General features: G+C 49.6%; 1 protein-coding gene across 3 annotated transcripts; it reads left to right on the top strand.

Moving 5' to 3' along the window:
• Nucleotides 1-546: 546 nt before the first annotated feature.
• TAGLN3 (transgelin 3) lies at nucleotides 547-12,320 on the top strand. Of its 3 annotated transcripts, none has more exons than XM_084617959.1 (5): nucleotides 547-644; nucleotides 1,123-1,304; nucleotides 2,147-2,321; nucleotides 8,926-9,028; nucleotides 11,812-12,320. In XM_084617959.1, exons 1-5 carry the CDS (start codon nucleotides 629-631, stop codon nucleotides 11,951-11,953), a joined length of 618 nt encoding a protein of 205 aa, XP_084474085.1. In that variant the 5' UTR covers nucleotides 547-628; the 3' UTR covers nucleotides 11,954-12,320. The 3 variants fall into 3 exon arrangements, with proteins under 3 accessions (XP_084474085.1, XP_084474087.1, XP_084474086.1); XM_084617961.1 differs by having other exon boundaries at nucleotides 593-793; XM_084617960.1 differs by having other exon boundaries at nucleotides 594-762.
• Nucleotides 12,321-21,108: the final 8,788 nt, after the last annotated feature.

Below are 21,108 nucleotides of genomic sequence, written 5' to 3'. Positions count from 1 at the left end.
TGAGGATATGATCCTTGATCTCTCCAGCACATTTGCTCATTTTTAGTCCAGTCATGTTTTTAATGTCGCAAGTGATGGGGCTTCTAGCTTTTTCCTTGGAAGACTATTTGACATCTTGCTGCTAGGAAGACTTGCTTTAGTCTGCCTAATCAATTTCTCTTTTTTGTTTAATTTTATTCACCACCCCTAATTATGCGCTTGTTAGTACTTTAAATTAGTACTCTCCAGCCTGGGTTTTGGTTTTGTTCTTTCACTCTCCAATGATGCTAGCACACAGGATGCAGAGCAGGGAGAAAAATACTTTCCACATTTTCCAATATCTATTGGTTCCTGTTACATTTGGATAATGAAATGATACCAACCAAGTCCTCCTATAAGTATTTTTAACTCTAGGGAGCTCAGTTAGTCTGATGCTGGGTTTAATGGACGAACCGAAGTAAACTAGAACTGGACCAGGAAAGTGAACAAAAACGAGCAGGGGAAGTTGGCACTTAAGCAGACTGCAGATTAGATACCTCCTTGGCTATGCTGAGTAGGCAGGCCTTTCAATGGCTCTTAGCAACGCCCCTGCTTTGACCCTCCTCATATGTGAGGAAAATCAAATCAATACACTGTTCTTCAAATCACGATGCTGCAGCAGCAGGGTATCGCAGCAGTCTTCATCTCTTCTTAAATTTCTCAGTGCTTTTCCATTCGATGGTCTCTGGATTTCTAAACCTCACACCCCGATTGCATCTCTGAAAGGATCCCTTGAGTTCCCATGTATAGTCTTCTTGTTATTAACAAGTATTATGTAGGCAATTTTAAAGTACTTCTGGATTTGCTGGCAGTGATGATACTGATCTGAAACTCTATTAGAATCTCTTTGTTGCTACAGCAGAAATCTCACTGGCAATCTATTTTAATTTAAACTGTAATTTGATTTTTGCTGCTGTTTGGCTGTGGAAAAATGATTTTTTTTTTTTTAAATTTTTGCCCCTGCAAAACAATTAAAGCCAATGCCTGCTTTTGTTTTGATTTTTGGTAGTCGATCTGCATTGACGTATAAATTTGGGCTGGTGTGTATACTTAAATTCGTGTTATCAGAACCCTATAAATAAACAATTGGTATTTTTGTTCCAGAGATGGCTAACAGAGGACCGAGCTATGGTTTAAGCCGAGAAGTGCAGGAAAAGATTGAACAGAAATATGACCTGGAATTAGAGAACAAGCTGGTGGATTGGATTATTATACAGAGTGGTGAAAAGATAGAGCATCCACCTCCTGGAAGGCAAAATTTTCAGAAATGGCTAATGGATGGAACAGTAAGTGTTGATCTAATTTCATATAAGAATTATTTATATGTGTACAATGCATCTTAGTCTATTAACATCTATACCCTAACTGTGTATTTTCATCTGACTGCATAGGACTGAGGTCATGGGTTATTTTCAACTATATACTAGTATTGACTGTACTATTACTGGTTTCCTTCTGATCAGGACGTTTTTGATATTTCAGAATAATTTTTCTGCCACTGTATTGGGATATGTATGTTAGGTTTGACTCATTCCTTCGCTATAATTTCTCATAGAGGAACAAGAGACTTGCTTTTACAATCAGGTTTGTACTTTTTTGCGAAGAAAATAAGAGTGTTGCTGGTGCGTTTGATGATGTCTTTCTCCTTGGGAATAATTCTAGAGCTATTATGTTGTATTCCATTGGTTTATCAAATAAACACACAAATGCTGCTGTTTGCACAGGGCAGTAAGACTTGGCTGCTGGCTAATTATTGAATCTCTGCCAATGGTACTTTAACAATATTTCAATTGATAGTGCTGTGTTTTCCTTTTTTCTCCCACTACTGTCAATTGTTACGTAACCCCTAGTAAATAATTGTTTTATTTCTTGCAGTAAATCAATGTATATTTGATCAGGTTATCGGTGTCATTTAATAAAACCTTTAATGGCACTTTAATACTCAGATTGATACCAGTGGTGGTTTTCTATCTTTTTTTTTTTTTTTAAAGAAATGATTTCTCTGAGAGATTCTCCCCATGTCAGAGCTTCACACAGCATAATCCAACACACACAAATTACCTTCTGCTTTAGTGATCTGGAACTAATCAATTTTTTTTAAACTTCTGTTTCTATTTTTATCTCTTAGCTGTTGTGCAAGTTAATAAACAGTTTACATTCAAAGGGAAAAGAACCCATTCCAAAGATCTCTGAATCAAAAATGGCTTTCAAGCAGATGGAACAAATTTCTCAATTCTTAAAAGCTGCTGAAATCTATGGAGTAAGAACTACAGATATTTTCCAGACAGTGGATTTATGGGAAGGTAAAGAAAAAATGATATTGAAAATGAGCTCACAGTCTTTATTCTACTCTGCTTCGATCTCCACTAGCGGTGCATTTTGGCTAAGGAAAAAAATCTCTAATGTAATTATCTTTTGCTTCTGTTTGCTTTACCTCATTACCATTCTCTTTTGGTGGTGCATTAGCTCCTCCAAGGGATTTATATTACCCTAAGGACATAATGGAATCTTTGCAAGTTAATGTGTTACCCAAAAGCCATCACTGTGACAGGCATAAAGGTAATAAAACAAACTGTTCCCCCATGCCACTTATTTCCAAGCAAACAGCTCCTAATAACAAATATGAAAAACTCTATTTTCCTGTGACAAGCCTTTATTGAATGTTTCAAATTAAAAGTGAGGCTTAAATTTTAGCTGTAAAATTGGATCACAAAAATCACTACCCCAAACAGGGAAAGAGACATTTGATTTTTTCAGTTTGTGTAAAGTCTTTTATCTTAATCATGACTAGCTAAAATGAAAAATCACCACTGACATATAGGAGGGTTAGGTTTCCAGAGTTGTCAGCCCAACGTTTTTTACCAGCATTAAAGTCTCTCTAAAAAGATCACCATGGAAACATTCAGCTAAAACCTGAGAACGCCCCCGTGAGTTTGCAATAGCTCAGGTCTGTGAAGATTTATGCCATTCCACATAGGAACGAGAAGGGGTCTATATTATTTCCCCATGAACCTATGATTCTTTCTGAAAGGCTATTTGTATCTTCTGCCTTTTACCTCCTATGTGGTGATCTATCACTTTCTAGTGCTCCTGCCATGTGCTCTGGGGCATCGCTAACGCCACATGGTAGAGCGCAGTGCAAGGGCTTGACGTAGAGATGGCCTTAGCGTCGTTGAAGACAGGAGTTGAGATTTAGGGGGCGGGGGTGAAAGGGAGCTACAGAGGGAACAAAACAATGGATGGGGGAAATGATCGGTTGTAGATGGTCACTCACTGGAGTAAGAGGGGAGGCTGCGTGGAGGACCCTAGTGCAGGGTTGTTCCTTACCGTTTCTTCTCTGGGGTTTTGTCGAATGTAGGGTGTATCTTCATTGCACAGTTCACCTGGGCTCTTACCCACGTTTTAGCCCAATCTCTCCCCTATCCACACAAAAACCTGTGCATCCCGGGACTGGAGGTGCTTTGAGGCCCGGCTGGGGTAGTGTGGGTTAGAGCCTGAGCTTGCTTTCTCTCAGACTGGAACCCACCCACTTGGCAGTGAGGATGCAGACAAAATCGCTTGCATGCTGATAATCCTCCACTGCCTTCCCACAATCCCCCCCACTCTCCCAAACGACAGATAAGTTCTCATGCAATTGACTGGGAAAGAATCCTAGAGCATCTCAGCGCAACAAACCATGGGCTATGCCCCACAACACGCACCGGCGAGAGTGGACACAGTGGTGACACAGAACTGTAGGTATGGCTTTGCTGTGGGAGTGCTCACCCCCAGGCAAGGCTAAGCCAGGAGCTCAGACTCGAGTGCCGGTCACCTGGGTTAACTACTCATTTTAAATGACTGAAGTAAATGACCTTCCTCTTGCCCTGGAAAAAGATTCCACCGTCTAGTAAGCTATTGCAAGGGAAGTTTATTGTGTGTGTTCTTGCTCAATCTGTTTTCAGTATTAGCCCACTTCAGATGTTGTTTTGGCAGCATTTCGTGTCCAGTAGTGATTTAACTCTATGCACGTAAAATTGCATCAGCTTGGTTCTTACTAAGAAAAGGACTTCAGTTGTAGTGAATAGTTCCTAAAGATAAGCAATCTCCCCCCACTTTGCTTTTCTTTTGCACTAAGTACTTTCTCCCAAGATTTTGGTTTTTTATTTATTTATTTTATTTAATGCATGAAAGTGTGGATTTAGCTGGGTTGGATGAAGCCAAACCTAGTGTGGGCAGGCACAATCTTTCCTCATGCAGCAATTGCAGTGCATCTCAACCCTCTTCTGCAGCCTCTATTTTCCTGTCCTGGCACCCCCACAGGTCTTCCAATGTGTCTCAGTCCTGAAATGAAACACCCCTTGTTATCCCAGTCTTGGGCCCTACATAATGTCTCCCCCTTCGCCATAGATGGGGCTTCAGGCACCCCTGTTATTTCACTGTTGAGGCTCTTGATTGGGAAGAGTTAGAAAATGGAAATGTTGCAGCAATTCAGAGGACGGAGGAGATGAGTGTGTGTAAGTCCAACATTCACTTCCTATTTGTATCACCTCACATACTGGAAAAGATTGCCAGGTTGTCCTCTGCAGTAGGAGCGTGAACCCTATTTTCTGTTGGGAGGGAGCTATGCTCTGAGTTGTCTAAACCAAAAACAAAGGCGGATGGCCAGATAAACAGCCCCTTTTGCCACTAATATTTTTCCAACAGCTTTTGCTGCAAGGTTCTTGAAAACTGAGAGCCAAAAATACACCCCCCCACCCCCACTGCTTGGTAGGCTGTTTCAAACGCAGTAGACCAGCCTGTACCCATCTTCACCTCTGTGGCTCCTTCACCAGGGCTGCTGCTTCAAGCAAGGTGAAGCCTTGCTTTCTCTCTAGTACTTTTCTTACTTGCATGTGTTGGTCCAAGAAGCTTTTCTGCACTATGTTCGCAAACATCCCGATTACCTTACGTGCTCCTTTTCAGTGCATTCCCCTAGTATATTTCTGGGTAGCTTAAATCAGTAATAAGCCAACCCCAAAGAGTTCAGAGATGCAGCTTTGGATCTTTATCTACATTTTTGAGGACTCTGGTTCAGTGATCCCCTCCAAAATAGTCCCTCTGTCCCCCTGAGGCTGATCCCACAGGTCCCATAGAAACACTTGGCGTGAAGGCCCAGGGACTTCTGGATAGGTTTGTCTCAAGGAGAAGGGACTCCTTCCAGCAGCTCCTCTTCAGGACAAGTTAGAAGCCCTCCTCCAGCACTGGTAGTGCCCAGCTTTTCTGCTAGGCCAGGCTGTCCCATAGGTATCAGTGTGCATTGCACAAGGGCATTTCAGGTTGAGAAGAAATGGCAGCAGGGGCCGAGAAAAGATGCCGCCAGTGGTATTGTCGTGATTCAGGAGAGGCAAAAGAAGGTCGGGGAGACAGGTAAGACCCTGTTGTGGAGTCTCAAGTGTGGTGTGGGGCCGAAGAGAAATTTTTAACGAAACTTTTCTGCATCTTAAAGTCTTGAGTTGTTGAGTTTGGCTTGAGGGGAGGCTGAGAATGCAGAATGACTTGCATTTTGTGTCTGATCAGGTCTTATTTTGACTTGTTCTTCCATCCCAAATATACATCTTCCCACATCTTTCTTCACGATGATGCTCCAGTCTGACTGTCAGACAGCAAGAGATGCCCAGCATTCCTCTGAGGTGTGGCCTCCTGCTTTCATCCTTCTCCTTCTCAGCCTTTCTTAAACTACTTGTATCCTTTGGTATTTGCCCTCTTTCCACAGCCATGTTCGGTCTCCACACAGAATTACAGTCTGTGCTTGCATCACCTGTGTTCTCCATCAGGCTTCACACGCTTGTCGGGGAGGTAACTCAGATTCCAGTCTTGACGGCTGCTTTGTTTCATTATGTGGCAATCATCCCCTACCCCATCTGTTTCTCCGGTGTCGCTTCTCCCACTCCCCACTGCTAGTTAAAGCACGGCTTTGGTGGCAGCCTGCTGAAGCGGAATGCTAGATGCAGGGGAGGCTACAGATGGCTCAGGCAGGCTCATCATGACGTTTTGCTACCGGCCTTTTGTTTTCCAAATTGCCAGCATCATCCAGCTCATTCAGTTTCAACTTTTCTTCCCCTCCCTGCTTCTCTGCTCCAACCACGGTGGTGCTTGCTCCAGGGGAGGTGTCACATGGGCAACATTATACTTAGCATCTGCTACAGCATATGGTACATCTGCTACCTTAGGGGGCCCATAATGCTAAAACCTCATGCCATGCTCTGTGTGTGCGTACGTTATAGCAGCCTCTTAGACTGCTCCTTGCTTAAAATAGGGCAAAGCTGCTTCAGTTTGTGGTAAAGGTGGTCACTGGCTGGCCATTTATTTTATGAGAAAATTAGCCCTTGTGAATAAAATTCCTGGAACCCTGCGCGGATGCAAAAACTTGGATCCGCATCCGATCTGCATCCCCAATAATTAACTTGGATCCGACCCACAATCTGCACTCCACCTTTTATATATATATTTGCATCTGACTGTTTCCACGGTATGCATCCGATGAAGTGAGCTGTAGCTCACGAAAGGTCATGCTCAAATAAATTGGTTAGTCTCTAAGGTGCCACAAGTACTCCTTTTCTTTTATCTTACTGTTAGAGTCCTGTACGGATACAAACATTTGGATCCACATAAGAATGGCCATACTTGGTCAGACCAATGGTCCATCTATCTCAGTATCCTATCTCCTGACAGTGGCCAATGCCAGGTGTTTCAGAGGAAATGAACAGAACAGGCAATCCTTGAATGATCCATCCCCTGTTGCCCACTCCCAGCTTCTGGTATCCAATCCTTGATCTGCAAAAATGGTAAAAATACAAACTCATCTGCAAATGCAGATATCTGTGGATTTGCAAGACTCTAAAATAAACTTAAATGGGCAATATCATGGGCCATTTCGACACTGTTGGAAGCTGCTACATATGTTGAGCTTAGGGACCTTACTCATCACAAACAGTCCAAATGCTTTGTGTCTGAAGGTTTGCGTACGTCATATCCCTTAATTTAATCTGTATGTTGCCAGGGAAATGTAGAATATAAATGTGTAAAACAGGAGGCTTGACTTCCCAGACACACACTCTGCCTTGCAATGGCTTCCTTAGCAGTGGTTGGTTGGAAATTGGTATAGTTTAGCAATCTTTTTTTTCATTATATCTACTAAAAATCATGTATCTAGCATCATAAATTTTCAGGTGTAGATTAAACCATACATTCCCCATTCTGAAGCGTTTACAGTCAAAGACAGACAAGGCCTAACATTATTCAGGAAAGAGAATAATGGGGTATAATGAGAATATTCAGGGAAGAACTGGGGTGAAGAAGAAGGCAGGAAGGAATCGTAGTAGAAATGGGATGTGAGGAGGAGAAGACAAGACAGGGCACATGGGGAAAGCTTTTTCAAGTGCCCAGCACCCAATGTGGGTAAATCTGCTATATGATTTCTGTGACTTTTTAAAGATTAAATGGAAAAAAGGTTTTTTGTTTTATTTTTTTTCACAGCATTTTTGATTTTTTTTGACTAAATGGAAACTAAAAGATAGTTTGGTTTTTCCCTCTCTCTTCCTTTTTCCTTTCTCTCTCTGGGACACACACACACACAAAAGATTGGAGAGGTGAGAGAGAGAGACTAAAGGTGGAAGGGGCAAACTTTGAGGGTGGGGGGCAGAACTGTAAAATGCTGACTAAAAGGGAAAACTGTTGTTGAAGAGCCATTTTTTTTTGTTAGAAAATGTGTTGATGAAAAAACATCAAGCAGCTGGAATGCTGAGCTCTGTTGAAAAAAAACTGGCCTTTGATTTGGTGCCTATGTAGGTGCCTGAGCTCTTTTGAAAATCTGGCCCTTGGTGGACAGGGAGTGGGAGGCTGTTCCAGGTGCAGGGGTGGCATGGGAGAAAGTGGGAACGTGACAGAGATGAAGGGGGAGAACTAAGTCAAGAATAACACTGGGAGTAGGACAGAGAGGAAGATGAAGGAAGGAAGATAGACATGAGGTGACACAGAGTCATGAAAGTAAAGACAAGGAGCTTAAATTTGATATAGCACAATATAGGGAGCTGTTAAAGGGATTCGCAGCAGTAGTGGATGGGTACTTGGGCAAAAATTGGTGAGAATGAAGGGCATAGTAGTTCCTAAGGGATGGGAATATGCTCTCTTAACAGAGGGTTCTTGCCCAGGAATCTCCAGGCTCTTCAGAAAGCTGAGTAAGCATCATTATCCCCATTTTACAGATGGGGAAACTGAGGCTTTTTTACACAGTGCACTAGTCTGCGCCAGAAGGGGGTGAACTATAGTGCGTACTAACGTGTCATGTGCTAACTGGTGCTATGATAATAAAAATAATAATAATAGAGCACAATGCAGTTGTCAATGCCATTGCTGTCTGCTAGGCACACATCTATTACTGAATGGTTCTTGATTTCTTACTCCCAACTTTTTGTATTAAGTAATATCTCTAAAGCAGAAGTTCCTGCACCCAGCTAATGTTTCTGTGCTTGAGCAATCTCCCTTGAAGCAGGGATGGGTTTTTGTAATGGAACCTGCCTCTTAAAGGCACACAGGATTTTAAACTCTTATCTGTTACTCTGCAAGCTCCCTCTCTCTCTACATGCTCCCTCCTGAACTACAGTATCAAAATAAATATGGGACTGGGAAGCAGGAACTCCTGAATGCTAATCGTTGCTTTCTACTCCTCTCATGGTCTTCAACAAATCAGTCAACATCTCTGCCTCAGTTTCACCATCTGCAAAACTGGGATAATTATGCTCACCAGTGGCATTAAAGGGTTTAATTAAGATGTTGGGTGGAAACCTCTGTGAAGATGCTAAATGATGGTGGGAAAACAGTGTTGCTATCCTGAGATCATCTACTTCAGAAGCAGATTTTTTTAATGATTTTCAATGTCTGGCTTTTTAGGGAAGGACATGGCGGCCGTGCAGAGAACCCTAATGTCTTTAGGCAGCTTGGCTGTCACCAAGGATGATGGATGTTACAGAGGGGATCCCTCCTGGTTTCACAGGTGAAGTGCCAAGCAAAACCTCCCACAGCTAATTGCCATTGGATGGTGGGAATACTGTCTGCCTTTAAGCACCAAATGGATTTAGGAAATTAACTGGGGACCGATCAGTCTTCCCAAAATGTCCTGGAAATTTTTCACAGTCCTGAGTGAGGTACCTAGGTCCTCTTAAGTTTTAGCTGTAGACCAGGTTTCAGACTAGTTCTTAATTGAATTAAGCTGAAGTGAATAAAGCCTGGTTTAACTTGAAATAAGAGTGTCCACACAGGGATTTGCACAGATTTAAAAACTCATTTAAGTTAAACTGGTTGAACTTTCATATGTGGACAAAGCCATAGATATTCAAGGTCTGATTTTCTCTCACTCTCCTGCGCTGATAATTCCTTAGAAGTCAGTGGGCCTGATGCTTTATTGCCTTGCACTTTGTATCGTCATTTGTGTCAGTGCAAAGTAGGAGTAAAATGCCACCCAGGTCAGCATGGTGGCTTTTTACACTCAGTTTGCACTGGAGTGAAGTGCAAGGTAATGGAGAATCAGGCCTAATGGAGCTGAACAAAAGTAAAACCTTGGTGACAGCAGAAGCATATATATATTCCTCATATTTCAATCAAGCACCCTGAATGAAAAGCAGCAGTAGATCTTGCTATCCAGCGGACCACTTAATGCCAAACGCAGCACACCTAGCCCATGGAAGTGCATATGATGGTAGGAATAATGCTAAGTAATATAAACTGTAGCTGTACTCAACTGTTATTAATATGCCTGGATCTCCTTTGATGTCTTCTATCTCATTCACAGTTTTGCCTGTCTTTGTTAATAATCGCATTTCAACTTTCTGTAGCCAATGAACAAATTATCCAGAGATACCTGCCTGACCTGATTAATAAAAGAGGAATCAAAATAAAAGGAGGAATTAGTTCCCAAGGTTTTAATTAAAATAAAACAAAGAGCAAATGAGTCCCTGTTAGAATTAAGTGCTGGGAAAATTATAAAAATAGGGAGGGGAGAAATCCTCTCTAGATGGCATTGTAGATAGTAAGCTTGCTTTTCAGGTTCTGGAAAAGAAATCGAGAGAAAATGAAAATATGGCTGGTTTTTCAATAGGTCTAGGCTAGGCTTGCATCCCTCCTAGAAGAGCAATGTTTTGTGGGAAGAGAGTCCATTATCTGATTTCTGTTAATTGTTAACTAAGTGATAGGAGGGTTCCCAGAGTCTAGGGTAGGAACTCATGAGCCCCTTTATAATTGTAAATAAGTGAAAATGAGCAATGGCCATCCATTCTGAAAAACCACAGGACATGGCTGATTTTTCCTAGATCTTTTCCATGTTTCTGCAAGGTTCTGTGGCCTGCAATGTGCAGGAGGTCAGAAAGGCTAGATGATCACGATGGTCCCTTCTGACCTATGAGTCTCATGAGAAATTTGGGCTGCCTCCTGCAATCTGCCTAGCACCGTGAGCCAAATCCAGCCAAACAGTTGACCATGTACTTACAAGCATTGCAGACCATAGTGCACAGCCCCTTCAAGGATCCAGCCCTTGGAGAGCCCTGAATTGATTCCAAACACTGCAGCTTCCTGGTGGAGGATTTTGATGTGACAGTATGCTGGTGGTTGTGATCATACATGAAAACAGGATAATGCAACATTGCAGGGTTACCTGACCTGCAGGATGAATAGAAGCAGGTGGGTTCCCTGCCTGGGTGAGATCATAGTTTTGCTTGTGAAGGCTAGCCTCAATTTGTGACACTGTTCTGTCTTGTGGCCTATATGGCTGTATGTCAGCTAGTATCATTTCAAGCCCTTATACTGGTTTCTCTCCCTTTTTTAAATGACTTTTCCCGCCCAGGTACGTAAGCAAGAAACCCATCTAAGCGGAATGCCTATTTAAATTACCCACAACCTGAGATCTAACAGCAGAGCCCAAAGCCTTACTGGCTTTGCCATAACTACCGCTGTGTACTCCTGGCTGTATTGGAAGAGACAGACATCTTTGGGTTCTACTGAAATACTTTCACCTAAAGCACTTTGGGGGCAGGGGAAGGCAGCAGTGGTACATAGATTTTGCTAAAAGACAGGGACTGTCATTACCGCAAGGGTTTGTTTAGTGGTAATGGGGAATCAGGACTCCTGGGTTCTAGTCCTTAGTGCTGCCATTAACTCATCCTGTGAACTTCAGCCAATCACTTAATTTCTCTGTCACAGTTGCCCTATCACTAAAATAGGTATAATTGCTGGATTCGAAAGAATGGAGCCAAATTTTGCTGTCATTTACGTGGGTATAACTCAGGAATAGGTCCATTGACTTACATGGAATGACTCCCAATTTACACTGGTGCTCTAGCTGGATACCAAATTGTGTTCCATCAGACACCATCTCATTGATCATACCCTGTGGCCAGGACACTGTTGCTAGCTGCTTCTGGATGCCATAACCTTACACAACTTAACCTTCCCATGACTGTGTCATACGTCATCATACAAGTATTTTACCTCCCAGGGTGTTGTGGGAGTCAGCATATTTGTACGCACTTGGGGAGTCTAGCATGAATGGCACAATACAGGTGCAAAGTGTTGGTATGGCCTTGGCTGGCATGTACATCACGGTGTGCAGTGCAGAAAAGCAGTTAGGCTGCCAGTGTTGTGTAGCCAATGGGATGCTGAAATAAAGAATAAAGCATTGCAGTGCAGAGAGAACACTTGTGAAGGGTCAATTTCAGAGCCCTGAAGCCTTTTAAAATCATGTAGGCATAATCAGGTTGATCCAATATTGCTTTTTTGTCTGGACAGGAAAGCACAGCAGAATCGGCGAGGATTTTCGGAGGAGCAGCTTCGTCGGGGACAGAATGTCATAGGCCTTCAGATGGGGAGCAACAAAGGCGCATCACAGTCCGGCATGACAGGCTATGGGATGCCGAGGCAGATTATGTAAATGGCTGTCTGTCAAGACGCATTCTATGGCATGATCTGATTACAAACACATAGCTAGCTCCCTTTCAGCCGAAAACATGTTTTTTAATAGTTTGCCCTTTTTAGGATTTTTTTTTCAGCTGCAACTTTTTGACTAAGAACATGGATGTGTGTGTTGTGTGCCAATTCACCCCGCGCACTGCTGCCCCCTACTGTTCACTTCTGAACTATGCAAAGACTCTGGTTTTCTGTATTTATTTATTTGCGAATTGTTACCTTCGGCATTTGTGTCTTACAAAACTTAATCTTGTATCTCAACAAGTAACCTCATCCTTCAGATCAGTGACAATATTGTTTGATCTTCTAAAAATAAAGACATTTAAAAAATCCATTTAGACTGAATCTTTAAAGCCCACAACTTCCAACACAAGTTGCCTGTGGAGTGGGGTTACGTGAACCCCTCTGCCACGTGTAGCACTTTGGTGCCAGGAACCCCCTGGAGTGAGCTGGGTAGTTGACCAGCTCCTCTATCTCTTTCCTGTGCAACATGCAGAAAGTGCTTGCTGGAAACTGCATGTTCACAGAATGGCATTCCCCACCATACTGCTGCTGCATCTGTGACCCTGCTTCTCCATGGCCAAGTTACTTCTGAAGCTTCAACCGGGGCCGTACTCAAAGCTAGAGCCAAATTCAGCTCCTGAAGTAAGGTGGTGGGATTGCAATGGAGCTGCACCAGGGCTGAATTTTGGCTTATAATGTCAATGGTCTGACAAATGCTAGAAGTCTGTTGTGAACAGAATTCTTTCCCACACCTCTCCAGTGACCAAACCAATTAGTTCCAGTTAATGGACTGCACTGAGGGTCCAAGATAGGTGTACCTTAGAGTAGTAAGTAACTAATGCATTGCTTTTATAGAGAAGGAAACAGAAGGAGGGGACTTGCTTGTGGCCACATGTGAGTTGATGATGAGTTAGTGCGGGGGTGGCCAACCTGAGCCTGAGAAGGAGCCAGAATTTACCGATGTACATTGCCAAAGAACCACAGTAATACATCAGCAGCCCCCGATTCGCTCCCTCTGCCCCCAGTGCCTCCCGCTCACCGGCAGCCCCACGCATCAGTACCTCCCTCTCCCTCCCCACATCTCCCGATCAGCTGTTTCATGTAGGAGGTTCTGGGGGAGGAGAGGGAGGAGCGAGGGCACGGCAGGCTCGGGGGGCGGGGGAGAGGAAAGGGGTGGGGTGGGGGCAGGGCCAGTGGCAGAGCCGGGGGCTGAGCAGTGAGCCCCCCCGGCACATTGGAAAGTTGGCGCCTGTAACTCCAGCCCCAGAGTCGGTGCCTGTACAAGGAGCCGCATGTTAACTTCTGAAGAGCCGCGTGTGGCTCCAGAGCGATAGGTTGGCCACCCCTGATTTAGTGGATTAGCCATGGTACTGGTCTCTAATCTTGAGGGAGACTGGTTCCCTCAGGGACACAGGGCAAGTCTCTCAACCTCTCTGTTCTTCAGTTTCCTCCTCCATAAAATGAGTGAATGAGATTTCCCAGTCTCCATAAGGGTGCTGCAACTAAGACATAACCAACTAATGCTGGTAAAGTGCTTTATTATTGATTTGAATATTACAGCAGCAGTGATGAGGGCCCTATTGTGCTGGATGGGGTGTGTGTGTGTGTTGTGTGAATTGTGACAAAGTTCCTCCTCTGCCTCGGTGAATCCTGCGCTTATTGCGGGATTTGCTCGCCTCGGAGGTTCACGGCAGCCCTCAGTTTGGCCACTTTCGTGGCTCAAATCTGCCATTCACTCAGTTAGCCTCATCACTGGCCAGCATGGAGAAAAGGAAGAAGAACAATTCCCGCAGTCTCTGCTGATCCACCTAGTGGATCAGGGAACAGGCCAGAGACCTTTCCCTCTGGTGGAACCCATAGTCTAGGTCAACTCCTCTGGTATCAAGTAGGGAGTTGGGGGGATGGAGGGAACCGGGGCCCACCCTCTACTCTGGGTTCCATCCCAGGGCCCTGTGGATTGCAGCTGTCTACAGTGGCTCCTGGAACAGCGGCGTGACAGCTCCGACTCCCTGGGCTACTTCCCCATGGCCTCCACCCAACACCTTCTTTATTCTCACCACAAGACCTTCCTCCTGATGTCTGATAATGCTTGTACTTCTCAGTCTTCCAGTAGTACACCTTCTCACTCTTAGCTTCTTGTCCTTCTTGCTCCCAGCTCCCCGCATGCACACCACAAACTGAAGTGAGCTCCTTTTTAAACTCCGGTGCCCTGATTCGCCAGCCTGTCTTAACTGATTCTGGCAGCTTCTTGATTGGCTGCAGGTGTTTTAATCAGCCTATCTGTCTTAATTGTTTCCGGAAAGTTCCTGATTGTTCTGGAACCTTCCCTGTTAGGAAACGGAACGTCTTTTGCTTGCTCCTCAGCTATCTGCTTTCTGTTCTTTCCTAAAGCCCCCTGGCCCGGATTTTTCTTACTTTTTGCACCTGCCTTAGTCCCCCCCGACCGGGCCAGATGCTTTTTTGTTTTTTCTTTTCATTTTTTGTGTTTTTTTTCCGTTTACGTCCTTCGCCAGCCATCCCCCCCCCACGCCTGCTTTCGGGCGCAGCTATTTGCCTCAGCTGAGCCCCCGGAGGAGGGGGGGAAGATTGCCGATTTTGCTGTCCGGAGGGGGGAGTGGAAACCCCCAGACCCAGCTGTTTTGCCAGCAGCTCGGACCTTACAACATTCTTAACATGCCGGAGGCCTTGGAACGCAGCCAACACAGCTGGAGACGGAGATTTCAGCAGACAGAAGAAATAATATAAATCATCGTGACGAAGGCCGTAAGATTGAGTAACTTTCTGAATTATACTCTCGTGGGGGGGAGTTTGACTGTGATTACTTGCGTTTGTGGCGGCACAGGGGGTGTGGCGTGGAGACCCCCACCCCCAATCCATCGGTGCCCCTACCCCCCCATCGTTATTACAACTGTCACGGCCCCCCCGCAGTCTGTCCCTGCTGGCAACCTGCCATCTCCCTTCGGATCCAGCTGTTTACTTTGAACTTTGCCTTCCGGACCGGACCTAACAACCGACCAACCGAGACTCTTTGGACAAACGTGTGTGGGTCTGCACCCCCCCCCCCCCGGATTGCTTATCCCACAACTTGCCCCTTTTACTGGACCCCGATTTTGTTCCCCCCCTCCTCCCAGCCCCCCCCTCGGCATTTTTCCCTTCCCGTCCGCAGCCAGCGGAAGGAGGGGCTATTCCACCTTCTCCCCTCCCCCCTCCTCCTTCCGGTGTCTCCCTGTCTCTCCCTGCTCACAATGGCGGGGAACGAGAGGGGCGAGACTGCTTTAATAAAATTAGCTGTCCCTTCCCCACCACCACCCCTGCCCGACCCCCAAGGTCCCCCCCCTACTGCTATTGTTAAGGTACTTGCCACCCCCCCTGCTGGGGCACCGGTAGCAGGAGGCACCAGGGTGATTGCTGCTGCTGCTGCACCCCCCCCCCCAGATTCTAGGAAACCCCCCCCGGTTCGCCGGAAGGGCCAGGGCGGGTGGAAAGGAAAGGGCCCCGCTAAAACCACTGAGCCCTCCATGGCAGGGGCTGCCCCCACCGCTGCGGCCTCGTCATCAACCGTGGCGCCCCTCCCAGCATTTCCCTCCACCAGCTCTGCGATTGTCCCTCCCCCGGCCTCCAGGACGTATGCCCGGGCGGCAGCGGGCTCCCCCCTGCCTGCCGCCTCGTCATCTCGCCCCCCCCGCCTCCACCACCATCACCAGCGGCCGAGGCCCTTTCCCCGCCTTGACCAGGAAGCACGGCGTCCGTTGCCTCCTGGTGCCCGCCTCGCCCCACGTGGAGACATACGTGCAGGCGTTGGCGAAGGTGGTAGGACCCACGGCTATTGTGGCGGCCTCCAAGATGTATGGGAAGGTCGTTTTCTTCTTAGCCTCGGAGGATGCCGCCCAGGAGGCGGTGGAGAGGGGCCTGACGGTAGGGGGGGTGTTTGTCCCCCTAGAACCGTTAGAAGACCTGGGCGTTCGCCTCGTCCTTACCTCCGTTCCTCCTTTCTTACCCAATGCTGCCCTGTTACCCGCTCTTTCCACCCTGGGGAAACTTGTTTCTGTCATCAGCCCTCTCCCGTTGGGCTGCAAGGACCCCACCCTCCGTCACATTTTTTCGTTCCGCCGGCAAGTGCAGCTTCTACCACCGGCAGGGGCGCGTGACGGAGAGGCGCTTGAGGGGTCCTTTCTAGTCCCCTACGAGGGAGCCCGCTATCGGGTCTTTTATTCTACCGGAGAGGCCCGGTGCTACCTCTGCCGTTTAGCGGGGCATGTCCGCAGAGACTGCCCTTTGGCTCGGGGGGGAGGGGCACCCGAGACCCCCGAGACCCGGCAGGACATCGGCCCCGTCGCTGCCGATGCCCCTGGCTGCCCAGTACCTGAAACCAACCCTCCTCCTACTCGACCCATCGCTGCTCCCGTCCGGGCCCAAGAGATACCTTCCCTACAACGCCCGGGCGAGCAAGGGGTTTCCACCCTTGCTAGTACCAACCCAATAGAGCCCATGGAGGAGGGTGTGGCAAGGATATTATCGGGTATAAGAGAGGGCCCTCCCCAAGGAGAAGCCCCCGCCCCTCATGTTGCCCCACCGCTACCTCCCCGAACCCCTAAACCATCGCCTCCGCCCCCCGACACGACCCCTGCTAATCAGCCCCCAGATGATGCTATGGAGGGCTGGACCCTAGTCCAGGGGAAGCGAGGCAAGCGGAAGGCTCGAGCTCCGCTGCATCCACCCGACGCGGAAGCCCCCCGGAAGACCAGGAAAGGAGGCACTGCTATTGAGCCTCCCGCCACGGCCGCGAGCGAGTCCATCCGCCGGTGTCGGGAGGGGAAGACAGACTGGCATTGGAGGACAGAATCCCCCCTCCACGGGAGACCCTCCCCTCCGAGACTTCTGAGGACATCCCTTCTGCCTGGACGCTACCCAAACCCCCCGCGGACCCCGAGGCAGCCGTTGAGGCGGGCCCTAGAGGAGAGGCCCCCGGGGTGGCAGGAGTTGGCCTCTCCTCCGTGTATGCGGAGATTGAGGCCCTAGATTTGACCCCGGTCACCCAGGGAGGGGATGATTTGCTGCCGGCTGGCCTCGAGCTGGGCAGCCTTACCCCAGCCTCCCTTTCCCCGTGCTCCCTCCCCCTTTTTGCCTTCCCGGGTGAGCACCCTGCAGACGGCGGTCCACCACCTGATGCCATGACCACTAAAACCACCATGGAGCCAGCACCTAGCATTATTGGGAGCCCCTCCCCTTCCCCCTTAACCCTTGACTCTGCTCAGGAGGCACTTTCCTTTAGCTGCTCGCCTCCTGCACCCCAGAGCCTTACCCCTGCCCCTGCCCAAGGTCCCTCCTCCTGCAATGTTAATGCCGCCCCTGGGGCTATTTCCTTTCTGCCTTTTGCAGACCCCCCCCAGGGAGCAGTCTTTGCACTTTCTAGTCGCGACCCATTAGGAGTGGCAATTTTTCCCCTGTCATCCCCCTCCACCCCAAGGCGTGAAATGAATTTAATAACCCCAGCCTGTCAAACGCCCCGTCGGTGGTCCGCACCCTGTCTACCTGCCTTAGCGGACCACGAGGCTATATTAAGAGGCCCATCAGGGAATACCTCGGGAATTGTAACCCCACCCCCCCATGAGCTGCGGCATGCGCTACGGAAGTTCCTAGAGCACTCCCGTGGCGCCCGCGATAGGGCACAGCTGGCTCTTCGGCTATGGGGGGACTTTGATCAACTCCTCCAGGCCACAAGGGCCCTTATAAAGGAGGGCAGGGGGCAAGGAAAGCGCGGTGCTGCGGCCTACGAGCGAGCCCGCAACTTCCGACGCGATCTACTCACCCACGGGATGGGTCATGGGTTGCTGTGCAACCCGCCGGGGCCCTGAACCCCCCCGCCAATACGAGGCCCCCACCCTCCCAGCCCTCCGCATGACGCCTCTTATTATTGCGATCCTGAATACCAGGGGCTGTAGGATGGCTCTCCGCAGGTCCCAGGTGCTCTCTTACCTTCGGGAGGGGAGGTACACTGTAGTTTTCCTGCAGGAGACCCATACGGACCCGGCCGCCGAAGACAGGTGGCGGCTGGAGTGGGGGGACGGGTTATACTTTAGCCACTTTGTGACCTGGCAGGCTGGAGTGGCAACCCTATTCTCCCCCAATCTACAACCTGAGGTGCTAGGGGTCAATGAGGCCGTGCCGGGCCACGTGCTGCACCTTCGAGTCCGTATAGAGGGGCTCGTGGTTAATCTTGTTAATATCTATGCCCCGCAAATGAGCTCCAGGCGGCCACAATTTTATCAGCAGGTGTCCGACTTTCTCGGCACCCTGGATTCGCATGAGTGCCTGGTCCTGGGAGGGGACTTTAACACCACCCTCGAGGAACGGGACCGCTCAGGGGCCGAACCGAGTCCGGCCGCTGCGAATATTCTCCAAGGGATAGTCGACCATCACTCCCTAGTGGACGTCTGGCGTGACCATCACCCAGATGATACCTCCACGTTCACCTTCGTCCGGGTAGAGGCCCATCGGTCACACCACTCTCGGTTGGACCGTATTTACTTATCCCGTTTCCATCTTTCACAGGCCCACTCCTCCGCCATTCGGCCGGCCCCATTCTCCGATCATCATTTAGTTACTGTAACGGTTTCCCTCCGTGCAGAGAGACCGGGGCCGGCCTATTGGCACTTTAATAACAGCCTGTTGGAGGACGAGAGCTTTGTGATGTCCTTCCGGGAGTTTTGGCTGGCCTGGCGAGAGCAGTGGCGTGCCTTTCCCTCGGTGCGGCGATGGTGGGATCTCGGGAAGGTGTGCGCCAAGCTCTTCTGCCGTGACTACACTCGGGGCACCAGCCGACGGCGAAATGCGGCGATAGAGCAGTTGGAATGGGAGGTCTTAGAGATGGAGAGGCGCCTGGCCGCCAGTCCCGAGGACCCGTCCCTCTGCGGAGCGTGCCGAGAGAAGCGGGAGGAGCTCCGGGCCCTTGAGGACCACCGGGCCCGAGGTGCCTTCATTCGATCCCGCATCCGCCTCCTTCGGGAGATGGACCGCGGCTCCCGCTTCTTCTATGCCCTGGAGAAAACGAGGGGGGCCAAGAAACACGTCACCTGCCTTCTTGCGGAAGACGGCACCCCCCTCATGGATCCGGAGGAGATGTGTGGGAGGGCCCGTGACTTCTACACAAGCCTTTTCTCCCCGGACCCGACCGATCCTGACGCTTGCGAGGTGCTCTGGGAGGAACTCCCCACGGTCAGCGTGGGCGACCGAGACCGGCTAGAGCTGCCTCTCACCCTGGCCGAGTTCTCGGAAGCCCTCCGTCGCATGCCCACCAATAAATCTCCGGGCATGGACGGGCTGACCGTGGAGTTTTACCGCGCGTTCTGGGACATTCTCGGCCCAGACCTAGTCACCGTCTGGGCTGAGTCCTTGCAGAGCGGGGTCCTCCCTCTGTCATGCAGGCGAGCGGTGCTCGCTTTGCTGCCGAAGAAGGGGGACCTCCGCGATTTACGAAACTGGCGTCCCGTCTCACTCCTTAGCACGGATTACAAAATCGTAGCGAAAGCAATCTCGCTGCGGCTAGGGTCCGTGATGGCGGACGTGGTCCACCCAGACCAGACCTATACTGTCCCGTGTCGCAGCATTTTCGACAACCTCTTTCTAGTCCGAGACCTTTTGGAACTCGGGCGGAGAGATGGTCTATCGTTCGCCCTCCTGTCTCTTGATCAGGAGAAGGCGTTCGATAGAGTAGACCATGGGTACCTCCTGAGCACTCTGCAGGCGTCTGGATTTGGACCTCAGTTTGTGAGTTTTCTCCGGGTGCTGTATGCCTCCGCGGAGTGTTTGGTTAGGCTCAACTGGACTCTGACTGAACCGGTCAGCTTCGGGCGAGGAGTGCGGCAGGGGTGCCCCCTCTCGGGCCAGTTGTATGCTCTGGCGATCGAGCCTTTCCTCTGTCTCCTCCGCAGGAGGATGACAGGGTTGGTGCTGCGGGAGCCGGAGCTGCGGCTGGTCCTGTCGGCGTATGCCGATGACGTACTCCTCGTGGTCCAGGACCCGGGCGACTTGGCGCGAGTGGAGGCATGCCAAGCCATCTATTCGGCAGCCTCCTCCGCCCGAGTCAACTGGGTCAAGAGCTCTGGCTTGGCGGTGGGGGACTGGCGGCAGGTGAGCTCCCTCCCACCCGCACTTCAGACCATCCGGTGGAGTGTGGGTCCACTGCTCTATCTCGGCGTTTACCTTTCCGCCACGCATCCTTCCCCCGCCGGAGAACTGGCAAAATTTAGAGGGCGGGGTGATAGAGCGGATCCGGAGATGGACGAGGCTACTCCGATGTCTCTCCCTCCGAGGGAGAGCACTGGTGCTTAACCAACTAGTCCTGTCCACGCTCTGGTACCGGCTCAACACCCTGGCCCCGGCCCCGGGTTTCCTGACCCACCTCCGGAGATTGATTCTAGAGTTCTTCTGGTCGGGAATGCACTGGGCCCCTGTTGGAGTTCTTCATCTACCCCTGAAGGAAGGAGGGCAGGGCCTGAAGTGTCTGTACACTCAGGTCCGCGTTTTCCGCCTCCAGGCCCTGCAGAGGCTCTTTTATAGTGCAAGTAGTTCGGCGTGGAGCATACTGGCGCACGCCTTCCTGCGCCGTTTCCAAGGGCTTCGATATGACCGGCAGCTCTTTTATCTTTCTCCGAGGGGTTTTCCGCGAGACCTCTCCGGGCTGCCGGTCTTCTACCAGGACCTCCTCCGGACCTGGAAATTGTTTCTAACAACCAGGTCCGTGGCGGCCACCGTGGGGGCAGATCTCCTCACGGAGCCCCTGCTACACAACCCCCAGCTCCGTGTGCAGGTGGCGGAGTCCCGCTCGGTGCGCCAGAGGTTGGTCCTGGCGGAAGTCACGAGGGTCGGAGACCTCCTGGACTACGACCGGAGAGACTGGCTGGATCCCCTGACGCTCGCTCGGCGCATGGGGCTCTCCAGCCTTCGTACCCCCCGGCGCGTGCTTCAGGAGGTGAAGGCCGCTTTGACCCCCGCTGCTCGGGCTTATGTTAGCCGAGCCTTGTGCGAGGGCGCACCCCGCCCATTCCTTACCCCAGGCCCGCCGGACCTTTCCATCGGGCCCCCACCCCGTAGATCCCAACAAACCCCTCACCCTTT

This window comes from Lepidochelys olivacea, assembly GCF_965140295.1.
Source record: "Lepidochelys olivacea isolate rLepOli2 genome assembly, chromosome: 1".
Classification (NCBI taxonomy): domain Eukaryota; kingdom Metazoa; phylum Chordata; order Testudines; family Cheloniidae; genus Lepidochelys; species Lepidochelys olivacea.
The sequence above is the reverse complement of the archived record's forward strand: the minus strand, read 5'-3'. Positions and strand labels throughout refer to the sequence as shown.